Source organism: Plutella xylostella, chromosome 6, assembly GCF_932276165.1.
Source record: "Plutella xylostella chromosome 6, ilPluXylo3.1, whole genome shotgun sequence".
In the NCBI taxonomy this organism is placed as follows: Eukaryota; Metazoa; Arthropoda; class Insecta; order Lepidoptera; family Plutellidae; genus Plutella; species Plutella xylostella.
Genome location: NC_063986.1, coordinates 8174168 through 8190530, shown reverse-complemented (window position 1 = coordinate 8190530; position 16363 = coordinate 8174168). Strand labels below are relative to the sequence as shown.

The window sequence follows — 16363 nt, the reverse complement described above, 5'->3', positions numbered from 1 at the left end:
TATTGCCCAATTTGACTCTATATAAGTGGAGCTCCCAAATTTGGCTACATTTACTAAATTGCAAATAGGTATTAAGTTCTAGCGCTATGTTTTATTTTATGTAGCTTTTTTATCATCGTAAAATAAATAAAAAGTGTTTTACAACATTAAAGACATTATTATTTTCATTGACTTAGATAGTTTTTATGAGAAAACAGTTAGGTGTCTTCCTAAATAATCCGTGTTTGTATATTTTATTTGAAAAGGCTGAGTTTAGGCCCCACCAACGTAGAAACATAATTTACGGCCGTAAGAATGGGGAAACCTCTGTTATCGCGAAATGTTCACTTCATTATTTATTAGACAACTGCATTTTTATTATCTTTCGAAACATTGTGTAGTAAATATCTACCTATATACAAGATGTATATATAAATTATGCAGAGAAAATATCAAACTACCTACTAGTTACTTTATAATTATGTACCTTTTACTTGAAAGGTATGTAAATATAATATTAATTAGCATAGGTAGAAACTTCGAGGTCTCTATGCAGCCTATTCTATGCTAGTTCTGTTATGCTAAGGTTTAGCAAATTTGTACGGTACCTACCTAGGTACTTGCATGTCTTCTCTCGTTTGCAACGATCTATGAAATCGTTGCTTTTTATGTCACTGCTGAAACGTAACCCTACATTACTGTTACTACACAAAGGTAAACAGGGTGGATTCGTGTTATATTTTCAACTTACCAGGCAGGGCAATGTACCTACTCTACATACCGAACTGTTTCATATCTACTCTCCAAAACTACACCCTGTATAGTCGTAGGTATTCCATTTCCACGCAACAGCAATCGCTAGTAAAGATATAACAATAAATATTCCACACGGAAAACCTTTCCGAATCGGAATTAAACTAAGGGTAAGAAAATTGCCTGAATCCCTTAGGAGCAGGATGGAACGGCAGCTGTGCCCTAATGTCTTCTACAGATATCTATTGAAAATACCCCCCTTATATCTTCATTCTATCATATTTATACGACAGCTATATTACGTGATTTCTCCGACGATATCAAACGCGACAGACTGTCAGAATACTTTATCATCAGATGGAACACATACTTAACGATACTCCTTGTACTATTTCTAAAATAATCTAATTAATGAGCTCCAATATCGTAATTCAAAACGCTTTGATGTCACACAAAAATCATGTAGGCTGGTTTTGCCACGAGATTAAGTAGATTCACAAACAAAATTCTAAATCGAGTTTAAAATGAATTAGCTGAGTTTCCGATGTCTGTGAGACGCGGAGTTGCGTCACTTCGCAAGGACCGATGACAATCTCTGTTTTATAGGCAAAGCCTCGTAAACGTCTATTAATATGAATGGGCTCCAATTACTTTTATGATTCGCGTTTTGTTGAGGGGCACTCTGGAAAAAAGTTTACGAGATTCCGTGCCCCTGGCCTGTGCTTTATTGGTCTAGCCCTCGGGCATGGAGCGTGGATGGCTCTATTGTGGAGGCCCTAGGAGATCCCAGCCAGATGTCACTGGTCACGGCCCACCTGCCACCATGATAATCCCGAGACACCATTCCAAAACACACATATTGTAAAACCAACTACTGAACTCATATTCAAACAGAGGCAGCGTTTTTACGACTATATCGCCCATTACCCGCACAGAACACGCCATTTTCAAAAGTGAAAACGTAATTAAGGTTTTTAGCCACTTTAAATAGCTTGCTGAGGGTAATTAAAGGAGATTTTAATATTAAAGCCAAGGTGTTAAATTGAACTAACTCGTAATATCCGTGAGTATGCGCGGAGCGGGCGGTGGGAAAACTCAACTGGAACTTAAAGCATTTTTGTGCGGTAGTTACGAGTATTTCATATATTTAATTGAACATAACACATTCCTGTCTTTTCTCGCTTAATTATTTTGTAAGTCTTCATTTTAATGTCGGATTACCATAACCACGTACAAAGATAGAGATATCGTTCCAAAAGCGGTGTGTTTTGAATCAAAACAATACATTTTCGTGCCAAGTCCGCCTCTATTTGTTTATTCGATTGCTAAATATCTTATTTGAGATAGATACATCACTGTTGAAATGGATTATTCTGAATACGTTCCTTTGATCTAGTCATACATCTAACACAAAATACTAATATTAACAATTATCACTCACAAGAATTGTAAAATTTTCACAAATATCATGGACATGGAATTGTATAGTATACCTCCTTACTGTATAAATAATAGCCGCCTAGTAGTTTTTTAATAACATACATAGTTAGGTGTAGATTGTGAACATAAATTATTATAATCTATCTGGCTCAAAGCGCGCGCAACCAAGCCCCGACTCGGCCACATCTGTAATCTCAATTACACAAACTGCAAAGCGAAATCGGAACAGCCCAATAGGCCATTCGATGAACGAGTGTGCATTTACATCGGACGACTATCGCCCATAACGTAGTGGCAACTTCCTCTCCGCTCACCCGGCCAATGCTTCTTATTACACTTTTATCGGTCGTATCAGTCATAAAATGCTAATGAACGAAGCACCAAACACCAGATTCGAATGACGGTATAAAACGTAACCCGAAGTCGCTTCGACGAAACGTTACCGTAATGCCTTGGCTTCAAAACACGGCGTAATAAGAGCTCAATGGCGTAGATATCAACGTACTGTATAAAAGCTCTTTCATTCTCGCCAATGTGATTCATGACAGCATTCAGATGATTTCTACAACGGACTTGGCAGTAATTGAATGCTACATATTTAAAACAATAAAACTTTATAATTCGAACAGCTGCTTTGTTCTTTTTTTGATTTCTTGTTTTATTAACGTTATTAATATCGGCGTTGTTCTTTTTCCCTTCGTTTGCATTTTGTCGTCGTACCTATGTCGAGCAACCCGTTTAAAAGGTTAATTAATTATTAGAATGTATTAATTTAAATGTAAAAGTTTATTCTAATTACCGACTTAATATCATATGGAATGCTCGGCGCAGGATTGTTAGTTCAAAGCATAATTTAAAAAAAAACAAGCTACACATGGCAATTGGTCTGCATTCCATTTCGGGCTTTGTCTAAACATCGAGACGAAAGTTTTTCTTTGGCAGACGCTCCCTCCCAGACATATCGTTGCCTCGATATGTCGCAATACTTCCAACATTCCTCGTCTTAATAAATTACCTTTCCCGAAATCCAACAAGCAATTATGTCAAAGGAATATCCACTAATCCGACCTGAACATTGTTTAATTGCTTCCAGAATACATTTGAACGTAACAGTTCTTTTTTCTGTGACGCACGCTGCCCATTATCACTGAGTGATGGAGTCATCTTCAAAAATAATACAGTTCTTCACAGCACAAGAAATATACGACCACTTCACATTATTATTAATAAAGAACGCTTTCTAAGCTTCAGAAATGCGCCGTCGCAGCCGCTTATCTAAAAAGAGGTACTAACAATAATAGAAAATGAAGAAGGTACTTATCAGGCTATTTGGAGCTTTAAACATCCTGTTACAGTCTCAACACGTGATGGTTTTAATGTAAATAAATGTTATTACAAAAAGTAAGTCGATCTGCGCTCGCCGGACGGGCCGGCGAAATGTCAAAGCGCGCGTAGCAAGTTCCTAGAACCTTGTCAGGTATTAGAGGTTAGGTATGCAGGCGGTTTCCGCTCGATTTAATTAAAACATCGAGACAAAGTGGATTAGTCCCCACCGCGCCGTGCCGCAGGACTGCAGACGGTAAAGATATTTATTTGTGCCCTCGACGCGTATATTTCAGACTTAGCTTAAAGGGGAAATCCTTGTCCAATCCAGTCAGTTTCAAAGGAAACTCAACGCTACGCAGTGTAGACTGAGATGAGAATCGGATTATTATGCGACGACTTTTTTCAGTTTCAGCTACTGCCGTTTGCAGCAGACTTTGTAATTACACCAGATTCTGTGGATTTCATTATATCGTGTATATACACAAACACACGCATGTACAATTGTACATATACATGAATACTGTCATTAGTAGGTAGGTATACATTCAGTATGACTTTAGCATTTATTTTAAATGCTTCTGTGGCTAATTAGTGGTACCATTGTTTACATCGAATTAATTTACGCGGCATTAATCGCTTTATCGTGACAATGGTTTATTGATTGACTTCACTAATTGCAAGTATAAAACTGCAACCACATAAATTAATGTTCTTTTAAGAATAGGTATAACGTCAGTAAAAGAAAACTTTAGCGAATTAAACTTTGTCATCAGTCGAGTTTTAAATTATGTCAGGTAATAAAGCTACTCTACGTATACCTATATGGACTAAGTACGTTTGTACCTACCCTACAACTGCATTAAACCTGTTTTGATTTTTATAGTCCAACTGTTATGACTAAGATATATATGTATGTGAGTTTGGTAGCAGCATTAACAGCAGGCCGCAAAATATGGAAATCAACTTGTTTTGGTTTAACTTTATACAGACTTATACAGTTTTATTTTTATATTAGCGAAAACGTAAATACATCTAGCGGTTACCAATTTCAGCTATTGAGTTTTCCATAAAATTTACCAGAATCCTGACTTAATTACAAAGAAATTAAGCTGTTTATCATGTAAAAGCAAAAAAAAATACATTGATGATATTATTTATAAGTATAGCAACCGGCAAGATAATGAAAACATTGAGGCTAATTAAATTGAACATTATGTGTCATTCCAGATATCATTTGACCCATTTATCTTCAATAAAGTCATATATTTCAATAATAGTTGTCGTTATGCATAACATTTAATGTATATATAACAATAAATAGCTCTTTATGGCCAATATAACTGCCGTGATCTGCAAATCAACTGTTTCTCTGTTCCTAGTGATATCATAATATTTAATTTTATATCCCATTTGATGTCAATCTTTACAACGGCTTTTATCGCCCATTTCGTTGCTTGCCGCGTAAACTTACAGTGGCAAAATACAGAAACGCTCCGTGCCGTTGCATATGCGACTTTGTCACACGATGGATGGTTTTAGAGACGGAAAAGGGAATTTAATAATTACTCTATTAGGTACCCACGGTATAAAACGGTGCATAAATAAATCCATTGCAAAATATGCGAATCTATTTCCTAATACGTACTATATAGGGGCTTTCAATAAAAAGTTTCCAACTTCGTGTAGAAAGTCTTCAGAATGACTGAAAGCAGAATGAATAAGGCGAACCGATGCTCGCAGGACAGGCTTGTGGGCTACATATACATATATAGGTATTATATACAAGTTTATATTAATAACCTGATTCCGCATCCATCTCGCTGATCCACTAAGAATGCAGACGCACGCATAATGTCGTAAATCGTTTAGGTGCAGACAGTCATGCAGAAATACCTATATAAATATACTCGTCGTCGGCATCGTCGCTATATAATATGTCGAAATGAATGATTTCTCAAGGATTTTGTGTCGGCAATGAAGATTTCCCTCTATACTAATGATTAACAAAATATAAAGGAGCCCTGCTGATTGTGTGTAATATTAACTATGTAGATATAATTATTTGTGACTTATGATTTCATAAAATACGACAATACTGGTTGCAGGCACTGAAGGGATTGTGACGTCATCATCAGCAAAAGTGGGCTTGATCAAAGATCACTTTGCTCTATATCTCCATTCATTGAATCATTGCTTATAGGGTTGTCACTGCGCAGTAACTATGTAGGTTGTAGGTACTTATCTTAGTAATAATCTTGACACCAGCTCCTTGAAATTCTAATGCATTATTTAACATTTTCAAACCGTTGCACCATTGATGTGAACATTCCGCTATCAGCACACAACCGACTTTGTTCTTGCATCGTCTCTTTATCTACAATCACGATTTATCACCAAATAAATAACAACTCAAGTGCCTTTTCGCGCGTTGCAAACACTTTCTTACAAAACATCGGGCAATTAACACTTCCCTTGCATGTTCGGCTAAAATAAAACCTGCAGCTTTCAAATAGGTTAATTTTAAACTCATTCGAGTTGCAGGCAAAGTGTTGCTTTATCAACAGCCCTGTGGGGAGGCAACGTCCTCGCCGCGCCACAGCGCATGCAGTTGAGATGATTTAAACTCGACTCACAATGAGCGAAAATAGTCTTTTCCGACTTAACCACGGGAAGCGACTTCGCTGCAACATAAACCACTCAATGCTTTCTACCCATTCGTTGAGTCTGAGAACTTGAACAATTACCTAACAACTCGCGGTTCTTTATTTAAATTTTCTAACCTTATCTATTTTTTCTTCTTGAAACTGGCCAGTATTTTTGATAACAGGCACTTAAACGTTAAAATAATGGCCAGTTAAGCCGCGGGGCTCCGTGCGAGTGAATAATAACCTCCACCGTGCTCTATATAATTTATGTCGGAACGATTTTAATACGCGTAATGGCGATTCTGTCTTTCATTTCGGCTTGATTGTGCGTGTTCCGACATAATTTAAGAATTAACTAACTGTTTCTCGAATTCCTTCTAAATTAATGATATATGGAGAAGATTTTTATGGGATCGTTAAAATTAATTTTCTGTTTATGCGTTGTTGATAATTATAATTTTTATGTTCGTATTTTATGAATACTCTAGTTTTTATGCTGACATGTAACTGGCGTTTTATTGTTGTAAACAAACAGGAAGCAGCATTTTCACGGGTGCGTTTGGAAACGTCAAACAGTATCGGAAAACAATCCGGCGTGCTCCACTTATGACAGTGGTTTTCGAACGCAAACTATTTTAAGATGGCGTCCGACGATTTTACGACATTTTGCGAGTTACGACGCAATAAACTGCGGTGTCGGCAACACGTGAATATATCGCCCTTTACCGCGATCTATATAGTTAATTAATATCATATAGGACACTTAATTTAGTTTAGAATCTATATATTTCTTTAGCACTTGTTTTGTGTCCTTAATTGCCCAATAATTCACTAGACTGCCCACTTAATATAATTCTTATTTTAAATTCTCAAAGTTCATCCTCGAATCGTGACTCGGTTCTTTTGAAGCATCCTATTAAAACAGTTTCGAGAGCGTCAAAATGACACCAATTTATTCGTAGCTGGTGGCACAAATAACCCTGGATTAAACCCGGTCCCGCCATGCTTGTCCGAGGCACCCGACTCAAACCCAACCCGTGTTTACTTTCAACCCATAAATAGTCAACTTAACGTGACAAAAAGTGTATCTTATAAATCTTTTAATTCATAATCAGCCCTTTTAATACTCAAATCCAGTGGTGGCCATTAATCAAAAGAAATCTTGGACCTACAAGCGTATGAGACTGGTTTCTTAGCCCACAAAGGTAGGAGGGTATGTAAAATAAAATAATAAATAAAGCCGGCCGCATTCTGTGAGATTTATTTCGGAGAAAAAGGCGAGGTAAAACCTTCTTGTGACAGAAACTTTATGTTCGTAGCGTCGCCGCGGTGTCACCGTATGTTGTCTGCCTAATTAATGCTACGGCTGGGCCATGCCTTTCTCTTAAGATATATGAAGGTTTTGGTAGCGATATTAATGTATGTGGATTGTGGGTACTTTTGTAACACCTATAGCTATAATACGAGGAATTCTGTAGTTTGTAATTAGAGGCAGTAGGTAGGTACACAAGACACATAAACGATGGAATAATACCCAAATACATCACCCTATTCTTATAAGTGAATATTATATAGCGTGTAACTACTAAGAAAGAAGCGGCAAAATAAAAGACTTATCTAATAGGTAGCAATCTAAAGTATTGAATTACATTCGCGGAATCTTATCTAACCAAACGTTTGACATGCAAAATAGGCATTTAAATCTGATTAAATAGGCAATATACCTCTACATAGTTTAAAAAAATCTAAACTGATATTCCCCCAACACAGATGACGTGTAGATAACAAAACGTTTTTCCAAACACTACGCCCATAAATATTAACGGGGTTAATGTATTATGTCCTGTTCAATTTTCAATCTGATGCTTATCGAGTGTCATGGGAAAAAAACAGGAGAGTTTTTTTTCAAACATGCGACAGGTTCAGAGCCCGGCCGAGACACAATACCGCGGGGAATAATGGCCGCCAGCTGATAGGAGGAGTTGTCATGGCAAAGGCACCACACACATATCCAGATAGCCATATCCCTAACCACCCCTCAAACAACTTTACACCCTGCACCCATAATAAAACGATCCCTTTTCATTCGGCAACAATGGATCACTTATGACGTTTCGGATGCAAATCACTGATATCGACCCGTATTCTGCTTTCGGCTCCATCTTTGCTTTTAAAATTATAATAGAAGTCGTCATCTCTGTTTGTCGCACGACTGCTGTCTCTTTCTAACCGCATTTTATAACGAGTTTTTCAAATAGGTTTAGCTAACTAGGCATGTAATTCCTTCGGTTTACGGTTTGAGAGATTTATTTCTCAAAAAGTATTACAAATTCACTTACATTAATAGCAGGCGTAATTATAGTTAGGTACAACATAAATTAATTGATTGTTTATATTATATTTTGTTATTTTTGTTACTAAATAGCATATTAATCATTATCAGCAACATTGGAAATGATATTCAAGTTCGAGTATATTAAAACGCGTGATTTTCACTCCACATCATAATTATTGAAACTGTCAGATTTTTATCAATTACTAATTAAATAACCACGTTCTTAAATTAAAGATAAAATCATTACGTTAGCACTTTTTACGTACCTGCCTACCTACCGTATAAGCACATATTTATGGTAATAGATAGACAAGAACTGTTTTCTCAATGCTTACCATGATACAGATAAATAGATAAAACATGATTTAATTAATACTTGATATGGTGTAAATGTTGAAAGAGAAGTTGTGTTTATATTCTCTGAATATATAGGTGCCTACCTAACTGTAAGCTTGCTTATACTTGCCTAGTTTTGAAAGACTTTAGTACACAGAAGGCTGTAAACTAAATCATTCTGACATTAATTAAACAATACTTATGTCGTACCTATAGCCACGTATCAATTTGCCACGAGTTTAGTTCAATAAAATAAAACCAAGAATATCCAATAAATTACAGGTTTCCGGTAACAAACGAAGTTGACGTTTGAATAAAACAATCAATTTAATAGAAAACGTGTACCATTAAAGTACCTAGAAAACACTAACGAAGGACCAACACATCGATCTATTAAGCCAATAACAAACAACATTAACCAATTAAAAACACAAGAGGCCAATAGAACACACCCAGGCATGGCCGCAACCCACACACACTTGCATACATTCCTACACTGTTGGTCCGCTATCAATTTTATACCCAACGGTTGGTCATTTATCTTACCTTATTTATTGGTTGGCTCAGAAACCAGTCCCCGCCGCCTTTGTCAGACCCACACTATGTAAACCAACTTTATAAAGCCTCAGATAGCTCGTAAATAAAACGCGAGTACGTGAGAATGCTTTTTCGGTATTAATTGATACTGCGACCCGATAAAAATGCCTTTTAGCATCGAAAAATGTATGGAGATTAGACTTGGGCCCGCCGGTAAAGAGCAACTTTCACAAATTCTTGGGACAGACACAAAATGTACATTGTACGAAGTATTAGAAAGTTGCGCAACCCTTTTTTACCCCCGAGACATTGTCCGGTACGATTTTTAGAAAGATCTATTGTTTTGTTGCGTCGCATCGAGTTTCATTTGTTTGTAACCCTTTCCGTTAACTTTATTGTTCTGTTAAGATTGTTTTTACTCATCCTCGACCGGAATATTGCCTTTTGTGTTTCGCCAGATAGTTTCGGTTTCTCATCTTGGATGGTACACTAAACTACGCCCTAGGTCTCCGTACGTATATGTCTGTATATAGCAAAGCTCGCACAAAGGATCGATATATCTAATTTATTGTCAGGTTTGTCACAGTAGCCAATAACTCTTAAATTAACTTAAGTGCCGTAATAAAAATATTAATGAGCCATTAAAATCTAAGAAGGAATAAAAGTGAAATTTAATGGATGCTCAAAGATTTCACGGCGCAAATTCGAGCACGAGTTTCAGGTCTCTAATAATATATGGTGCAATAAAACAATTTACTCGATACTTTTAATCGTAAAGGTGACAACTGCACCTTCTTGTCCGCCCGTTCGACATTTTAATGCACATTCTAAAGATTTTTTACTTTATTTCCAGGACCAAACGGTTGTCCACGACGGCGAGGCCGGCAGACCTACACGCGCTTCCAGACGCTGGAGCTGGAGAAGGAGTTCCACTTCAACCACTACCTGACGCGCCGGCGCAGGATAGAGATCGCGCACGCGCTCTGCCTCACAGAACGACAGATCAAGATCTGGTTCCAGAACCGGCGCATGAAGCTAAAGAAGGAGCTGCGAGCCGTGAAGGAGATCAACGAGCAGGCGCGGCGCGAGCGCGAGGAGCAGGACCGCATGAAGCAGCAGCAGCAGGAGAAGCAGGCCAAGCTGGAAGGGCAGCACCACGGTGGCCACCACGTCACGCACCACCACGACCCCATGAAGATGCCCATCGACAAGGGCTCCGGCGACCTACTCAAAGTCAACAAGGTGCCCACGTAAGGTGCCCGTGACTAGGCAATTCCACGACTGACTGTATCATATTAGTGTGAATACTTCCACGGGCAGAGGTCGCCAGGACCTGCGTTTAGTCGTTTTGTATCCAGTAGTTTTATTTGCGGTGGATTCTTTTTGATGATATCAGTGACGCTGCGGAGCCAGTGCCAGACTTTGGTTGATCATGTTCCTTTAGTGTGAGATGGACTAGCTTTAACGAGGCCGTCGTGTCGCCGAGGTGAACAGGCTGGTGATGTGCTTTAAGCATTTATTTTGTTGCCATAACCACACCTTGTATTGCAATAATATTTACTAAATTACAAAAGCGTTAGATTCGCTCTAAGTTTACATTGAGTCCGAGTTTTCGGTATTGTTAGTTAAGATTTTAAATCTGTGAATCTCATAGTATTTATTACTACCGCTTAATCTTATCCATATTTTTTTATTATAAATATTATATTCTCTGTACATTTTGATGTATATTTTATGATTATTTTGTCCACCATTGGTGGGTTAGTTATGTTTAACAATCACATTTTTATTGTAAAATTTGTTGTATTATCAGTTGGTAGCTGCTAACCTCTTATTTTTGGTCGATTGTGATTCTTATTCACTTCCTTAGTTAGTTTCATGATTGTTGTTTAAGTTGAACGTTTATTTAAAATAGTTCTAGGTAGTTCAGCAACATCATCTCTCATTAATAATTCCATAAGTAAATCTATGATTATAACAAAAATACGTATCGAAGTACAATTGCAGATAAGTCTTCGTTTTATGTTTAATATTTTCTTATCTTCATGACGTTTAATGGATATTGAAATTAGGTGTATTTTTTGATAATTCTAGTAATTGAAAAGAAAGCCGTGTCCAGATTTTCAAAATACAAGAAATTGAACAAAGAATTGAACAAATCCCGCATTCGGGCGGGCACACAACCTGAAGTCATCAGATGTTCAAAATTATATACGTAACGATGATACATATAATAGATTACAATAATGTAACTAAATATTATACACGTAATTTTAAAAGTTGAGTAGTTTAAGTGTATTATAAATAAAATAGGCGCGAGTTTGTATGAAATATTGCTTAGATCTTAAAATAAGTAAATCATGTATGCTAGTTTAACACTCTCAACCGCTATGTCTAAAATCTTTTCTGTAGTAGCATTAGTAGGTAATATGTTTCAAAGCAAAATTTTCAATAGCACACTGTTCATTTGACCTACAGTTTTTTTATCCGACTTGTGCCAAATAGGATTTAAATTAATTATAATTTAGGCATCGCCCGGAACCTTCTCAATTCTTTGCAAATCCCGTTTAAAAATGTAAGCAGATGCGTCCATAACTTATAAAATATCTCTATGATAATTCATTTCCTCGATACGTAAAATTCCGATCAAATAAAATTAGATTAAATAATTAGTGTTTATAGTCTTACACAATTATACGTAAATTAATTTCAGGGTAGATTAATAATAAAAATATCTGTAATTATGGAATTATAGACATTGCTTGTCATATTTTTAGAAACACAGACACTCCCAATAAATCCCGTTAAATGTTTACATCCCATCATTAAATTATTTTCAAAATTTGAATAGAATTTTGTAGTTTGTAAAATATAAGGTACCTTTACAGTCAGTATCTTTATAAGTGTTGTGAATGTTAAAAAAGTATCATTTAGAACAAACCATTATTTCTCAAGAAAGTTAATTCTATCCAATAACGGATTCTAAATACAAAATATTACCACGGTAACATTCATCATTTTCGTATTTATTTGACTAAAGCATAAGAAATGCCTACAAATTAAGGTTGTCGTTAGAAGTAGTTCTTGAAAGTCATCCTAAAATTTATTTTACCCTAAATTGAGATGGTAAATCGAACAAAATGTACTTAAGTCGTCGGTTTAAGTAGGCTTTATAAATTACAATGCTTAAGTAATAAAATTATTGTAGGGACGGATAAATTCAATGATTTGTTTGCGTCGACCGTGTCAAATCAAAAAAACTATTCATAAGAAAATTATTCAAAATTCTTACATACATTTTAGGATAGAATACACGAACATTGGCAACCAAAACGGAATTTTTGCTAAAACGATTGGGAATGAATCCAATTAAAACGGATTCAATCATGAAATGAACTTCATTTTCTACGTATTGCAATAAAATGCTATTAATCGTAAGTGCAATGTATTTGTCTAACGGCTCGTATTATCAGAAGCAAAAAAAACATTGTTTATTAAGATAATTTATTTAAATCAAAACCATGGGTTTGTACACGAAATTATGTAGGTATACGAGATAAAAAAATGGTTGTTGATGTTCTAACATTTTTGGTTTCCGTTTTCCAGTTGTCGTTTATTGGGATTGTGCAACCTCACACACGCAGTAGTTACATTATATTTGAGTTTTAAACTTAATTACTAGTTTGTGTTGAAATATACATAGTTATAATTACTTGTAAGTGTCCTCAAGCGGTAATTCCAATATGAAAGCCATGGATTTTATGGTCATTTCATTGTTTCGTGTACCAGAGTAACTGTAGGTACTTCTGTAAATCATTTTGAAACAATAAGCTATTAACTGAGCACATTATATACTACGTCCTCCATCCCATATTGCTGTCTTGCCATAACTGCATGCTAGGTGTTTTTGAACTGTATTATTTTAACTAGTTGTAATAATAATTGAATATAGACTTGATAATTAAATTCTTCGTCCTTTACCCCTTTCAATTGTCTTTATAATTTATGAAAATAAACGTGTAACTTTTTACGGGGTAAATCCAGATATCAATATGCAAAATTTCAGCAACTTGCGTAATACGGTACACTTTTAGAGGTTTACTTTTACAGACACAAAAAAGGAAATCTTAAGTAAAGCAACAATTTTGATGCATTTTAGTTGGATCGTTATAATTATTATTTTACAATATACCTATTTTGTAACAAAGTTTAACATCCTTTCAATAACTAATATTTGTGTTCATAAGTTGTCTGATTATCTTATTGTATTTATATTAAGTTTCTTTTATTGTTATGTTAAAACTTTCCGTTGTCTAAAATAAGAACTATCTCCTTATTTACCAAAATGTAAAATCTTTAGCTGTCAAACGAAACAGCGGCAGCGTTAAAAGGTTATTTTAACAGGATTTTTTTGTTATTTTTAAATTAGCGTTTATCACTACGGTAGCTGCGTACCTATATTATTGAAATATATATCTATATATTTTTAAATTGTGGTAAAATTAATGATTCTTACGTAAGAACTTTGTAAATAAAAGTCGTGTATGTTTTATGTGGCGCATAGTTTTTTGTTTATTTTCTGTTTTATTATGTTTTAAGTATGTATGTTATGTACGAGAACATGTAAAGCTCTTTTACATGGCTATTTGATTGAATTTTGTGACTGTGTCGATGTCTAAGCAAAATAGTTGGGTAATTGTATAATATGTACCCGCATTCAATATTGTAATATTAATTTCCAAAATTCAGGAGAATAAAGAGTTAATTAAAAAGTACTTTTTTTTTCTATTTGTGTTTTTCCTCTCACTGAAACATTAAAAAAATATACTTTCGTTGTTTTTTTAACAAAACAGTCGATAGTTTAAAATACCTATGTGGGTAGCTGAAGCGTACACTGTATGTGTATGTTCCTAAATTTAAAAAAAATTGAAGGTAGTTGAAATTTCTGACCTAGTCACTAACTAGTCAGTTAGTTACAGATTTCACAAAAATAAATTGCAAAATAAAACGGTTTCATAGCTTTAGTTAAAACAAGTTTGTGGCGAACAAAAAAAAAACACGCACTCACGCCTTGGACTAATGTACTCCAGGGTAGGCAGAGGTGCATTGCTGCACCCACTTTTCGCCAGAGTGTTATGTTAGTCTCAATGTAATAGGGGGCGGACCTATTGCCATTTTACGGGCACATCCAAGACCCGAGAACAAATATCTGTGTTTAAACAAATATCTGCCCCAGCCGGGAATCGGACCCGGGACCATCGGCATTGTGGCGAACAATAAAGAAATATAATAGGCATTGCTGAAGTCTATTAACTGGATGTCCTCAATAAAATAATGCTGGGACTATAGGTGCTTCACGAAACATCATATCTGTGTATTTAAATCGACCCCGGTTGGGAATGGCTCATAATAATACATTTGGACCTAGTAAAGTGTGTGATGTGTGCGTTGATTGTTGTTGCAGCATCGGAAACATGTTTCCAAACGGGTAAGTCTAAGTTTAATTACCATAAAAACCTACGTATTATTTTAATTGTTTCTAAATATTATTAGGTAGCAGTAAATACAAATAGGTATGGGTAGTTTCCCCAAACGCCTTTGGTTTGTTCATATTCATATGAAATCATATCTGTACATATTTAATGTGTGTTTGTATGTACCATATCACATGCAGATACAAAATAACTAAAGCATTTAGCATGCGTTCTATTTTTTCAAAATATTCCTAGGCACAATTCATGAAAATCGGTTCAGTTTCAGTGGTTCTAAGTTATGATAAAACCGTTTCTTTCTTGAAGTGTCATATATTATTATAACATTATTTTAATAGTATAAGTTGCAATGTTAGTAACATTAAGAGTCTGTTTCACAATGTCGGGATAATGGTTACCTTTAGGATAAACGACATGATGGTATTGTCTTAAACATAATTTCAGTATTTATTCCCACAGGTAGCCATTAACCAGATATTCTGAAACAGGCCTTGACTGTAGCAAGTTTCTGACATAAAAACATAAGTACCCTATTCAGTCGAATCCCTTCGCTGATTGGCTAATCCTCTCGCTACGATGACTAGACATCAACACTCACGTACAGAAAATTTAATTACTCATTACACGAAATAGTTTATTTATTAATTATTAAGTACATGTGGATGTTGCTTAGTATATTATTTAAAGCTATTTTATGTTCACGAATAGTTCATAATAACAGTCTTTCTATGAGTAACGCAACATTGTTACCTCCAGTGGGACATCAATTGCAAAACAAACTCCTTTTTACTTTGTGTTGTTCTTATTGCGATCACCATAAGACTCAATTTAGGAGTGCTAGATTTCAATTTAGTGGCGTTCATTCTACCTAGTCATTCCAAGTATAACTTAAATCAATATGGAATATTTTATGGATCGTAAAAAGGGAAATCCTTTTAACATTTTAATTTATATTTTTAATCGATTGTAATTTAGTACCAACATAGTAATTACAATATGTAAACACAATTGGCCATGCTATCTTTCTATGTAATTACTAATTACATAAGTAAGTGTAAAATTTAATTGTGTGTAACAGTGTAACTTTATGTCAAACTTTGACCATACATAGGTACTCTTATTTTGTTTTTGTAGAAGAAAATTAGCCTTAATAATCTAGACCAATTGGTTCTTAAACAAGAATAAACCCGAATGTATGTTTTATTCATCAGGGCGCTGTATTTATTGCTAACTTAAGGGTGATAGTTCATTAAACTAAGTGTAGTCTACAAACATCAAGCTACTTGAGATAAAAATAAATTCCCACCGTGACGAAGTTGCAAGACATATGACAAACGGCCATTTTGTAAAAAAATAAATAGCGCCATCGCCCCTAAGCTAAATGTCCTTAAAATACCAATAACGATTGTCGGAGCTCCGCCAAAAACAAACCATGAGTTATGCCCATAATGTATTATTGTATTCCACCATTCCTCCATTTTCCATTCTCCACAGACACTACTGCTGTCTAATAAATTTCA

The 16363-nt window shown here is 35.3% G+C and overlaps 1 protein-coding gene across 4 annotated transcripts in view; it reads left to right on the top strand.

The window, feature by feature from the left end:
• LOC105398745 (homeobox protein abdominal-A homolog) overlaps nucleotides 1-14135 on the top strand; it is a 30961-nt gene extending 16826 nt beyond the window's left edge. For all 4 annotated transcript variants that reach the window (XM_011570968.3, XM_048621609.1, XM_048621610.1 and 1 more), the window contains exon 3: nucleotides 10205-14135. In XM_011570968.3, the coding sequence (XP_011569270.1) occupies nucleotides 10205-10605 (401 nt within the window). In that variant the 3' untranslated portion in view covers nucleotides 10606-14135. The remainder of the gene's footprint in view (nucleotides 1-10204) is intronic.
• The last annotated feature ends 2228 nt before the right edge of the window (nucleotides 14136-16363 follow it).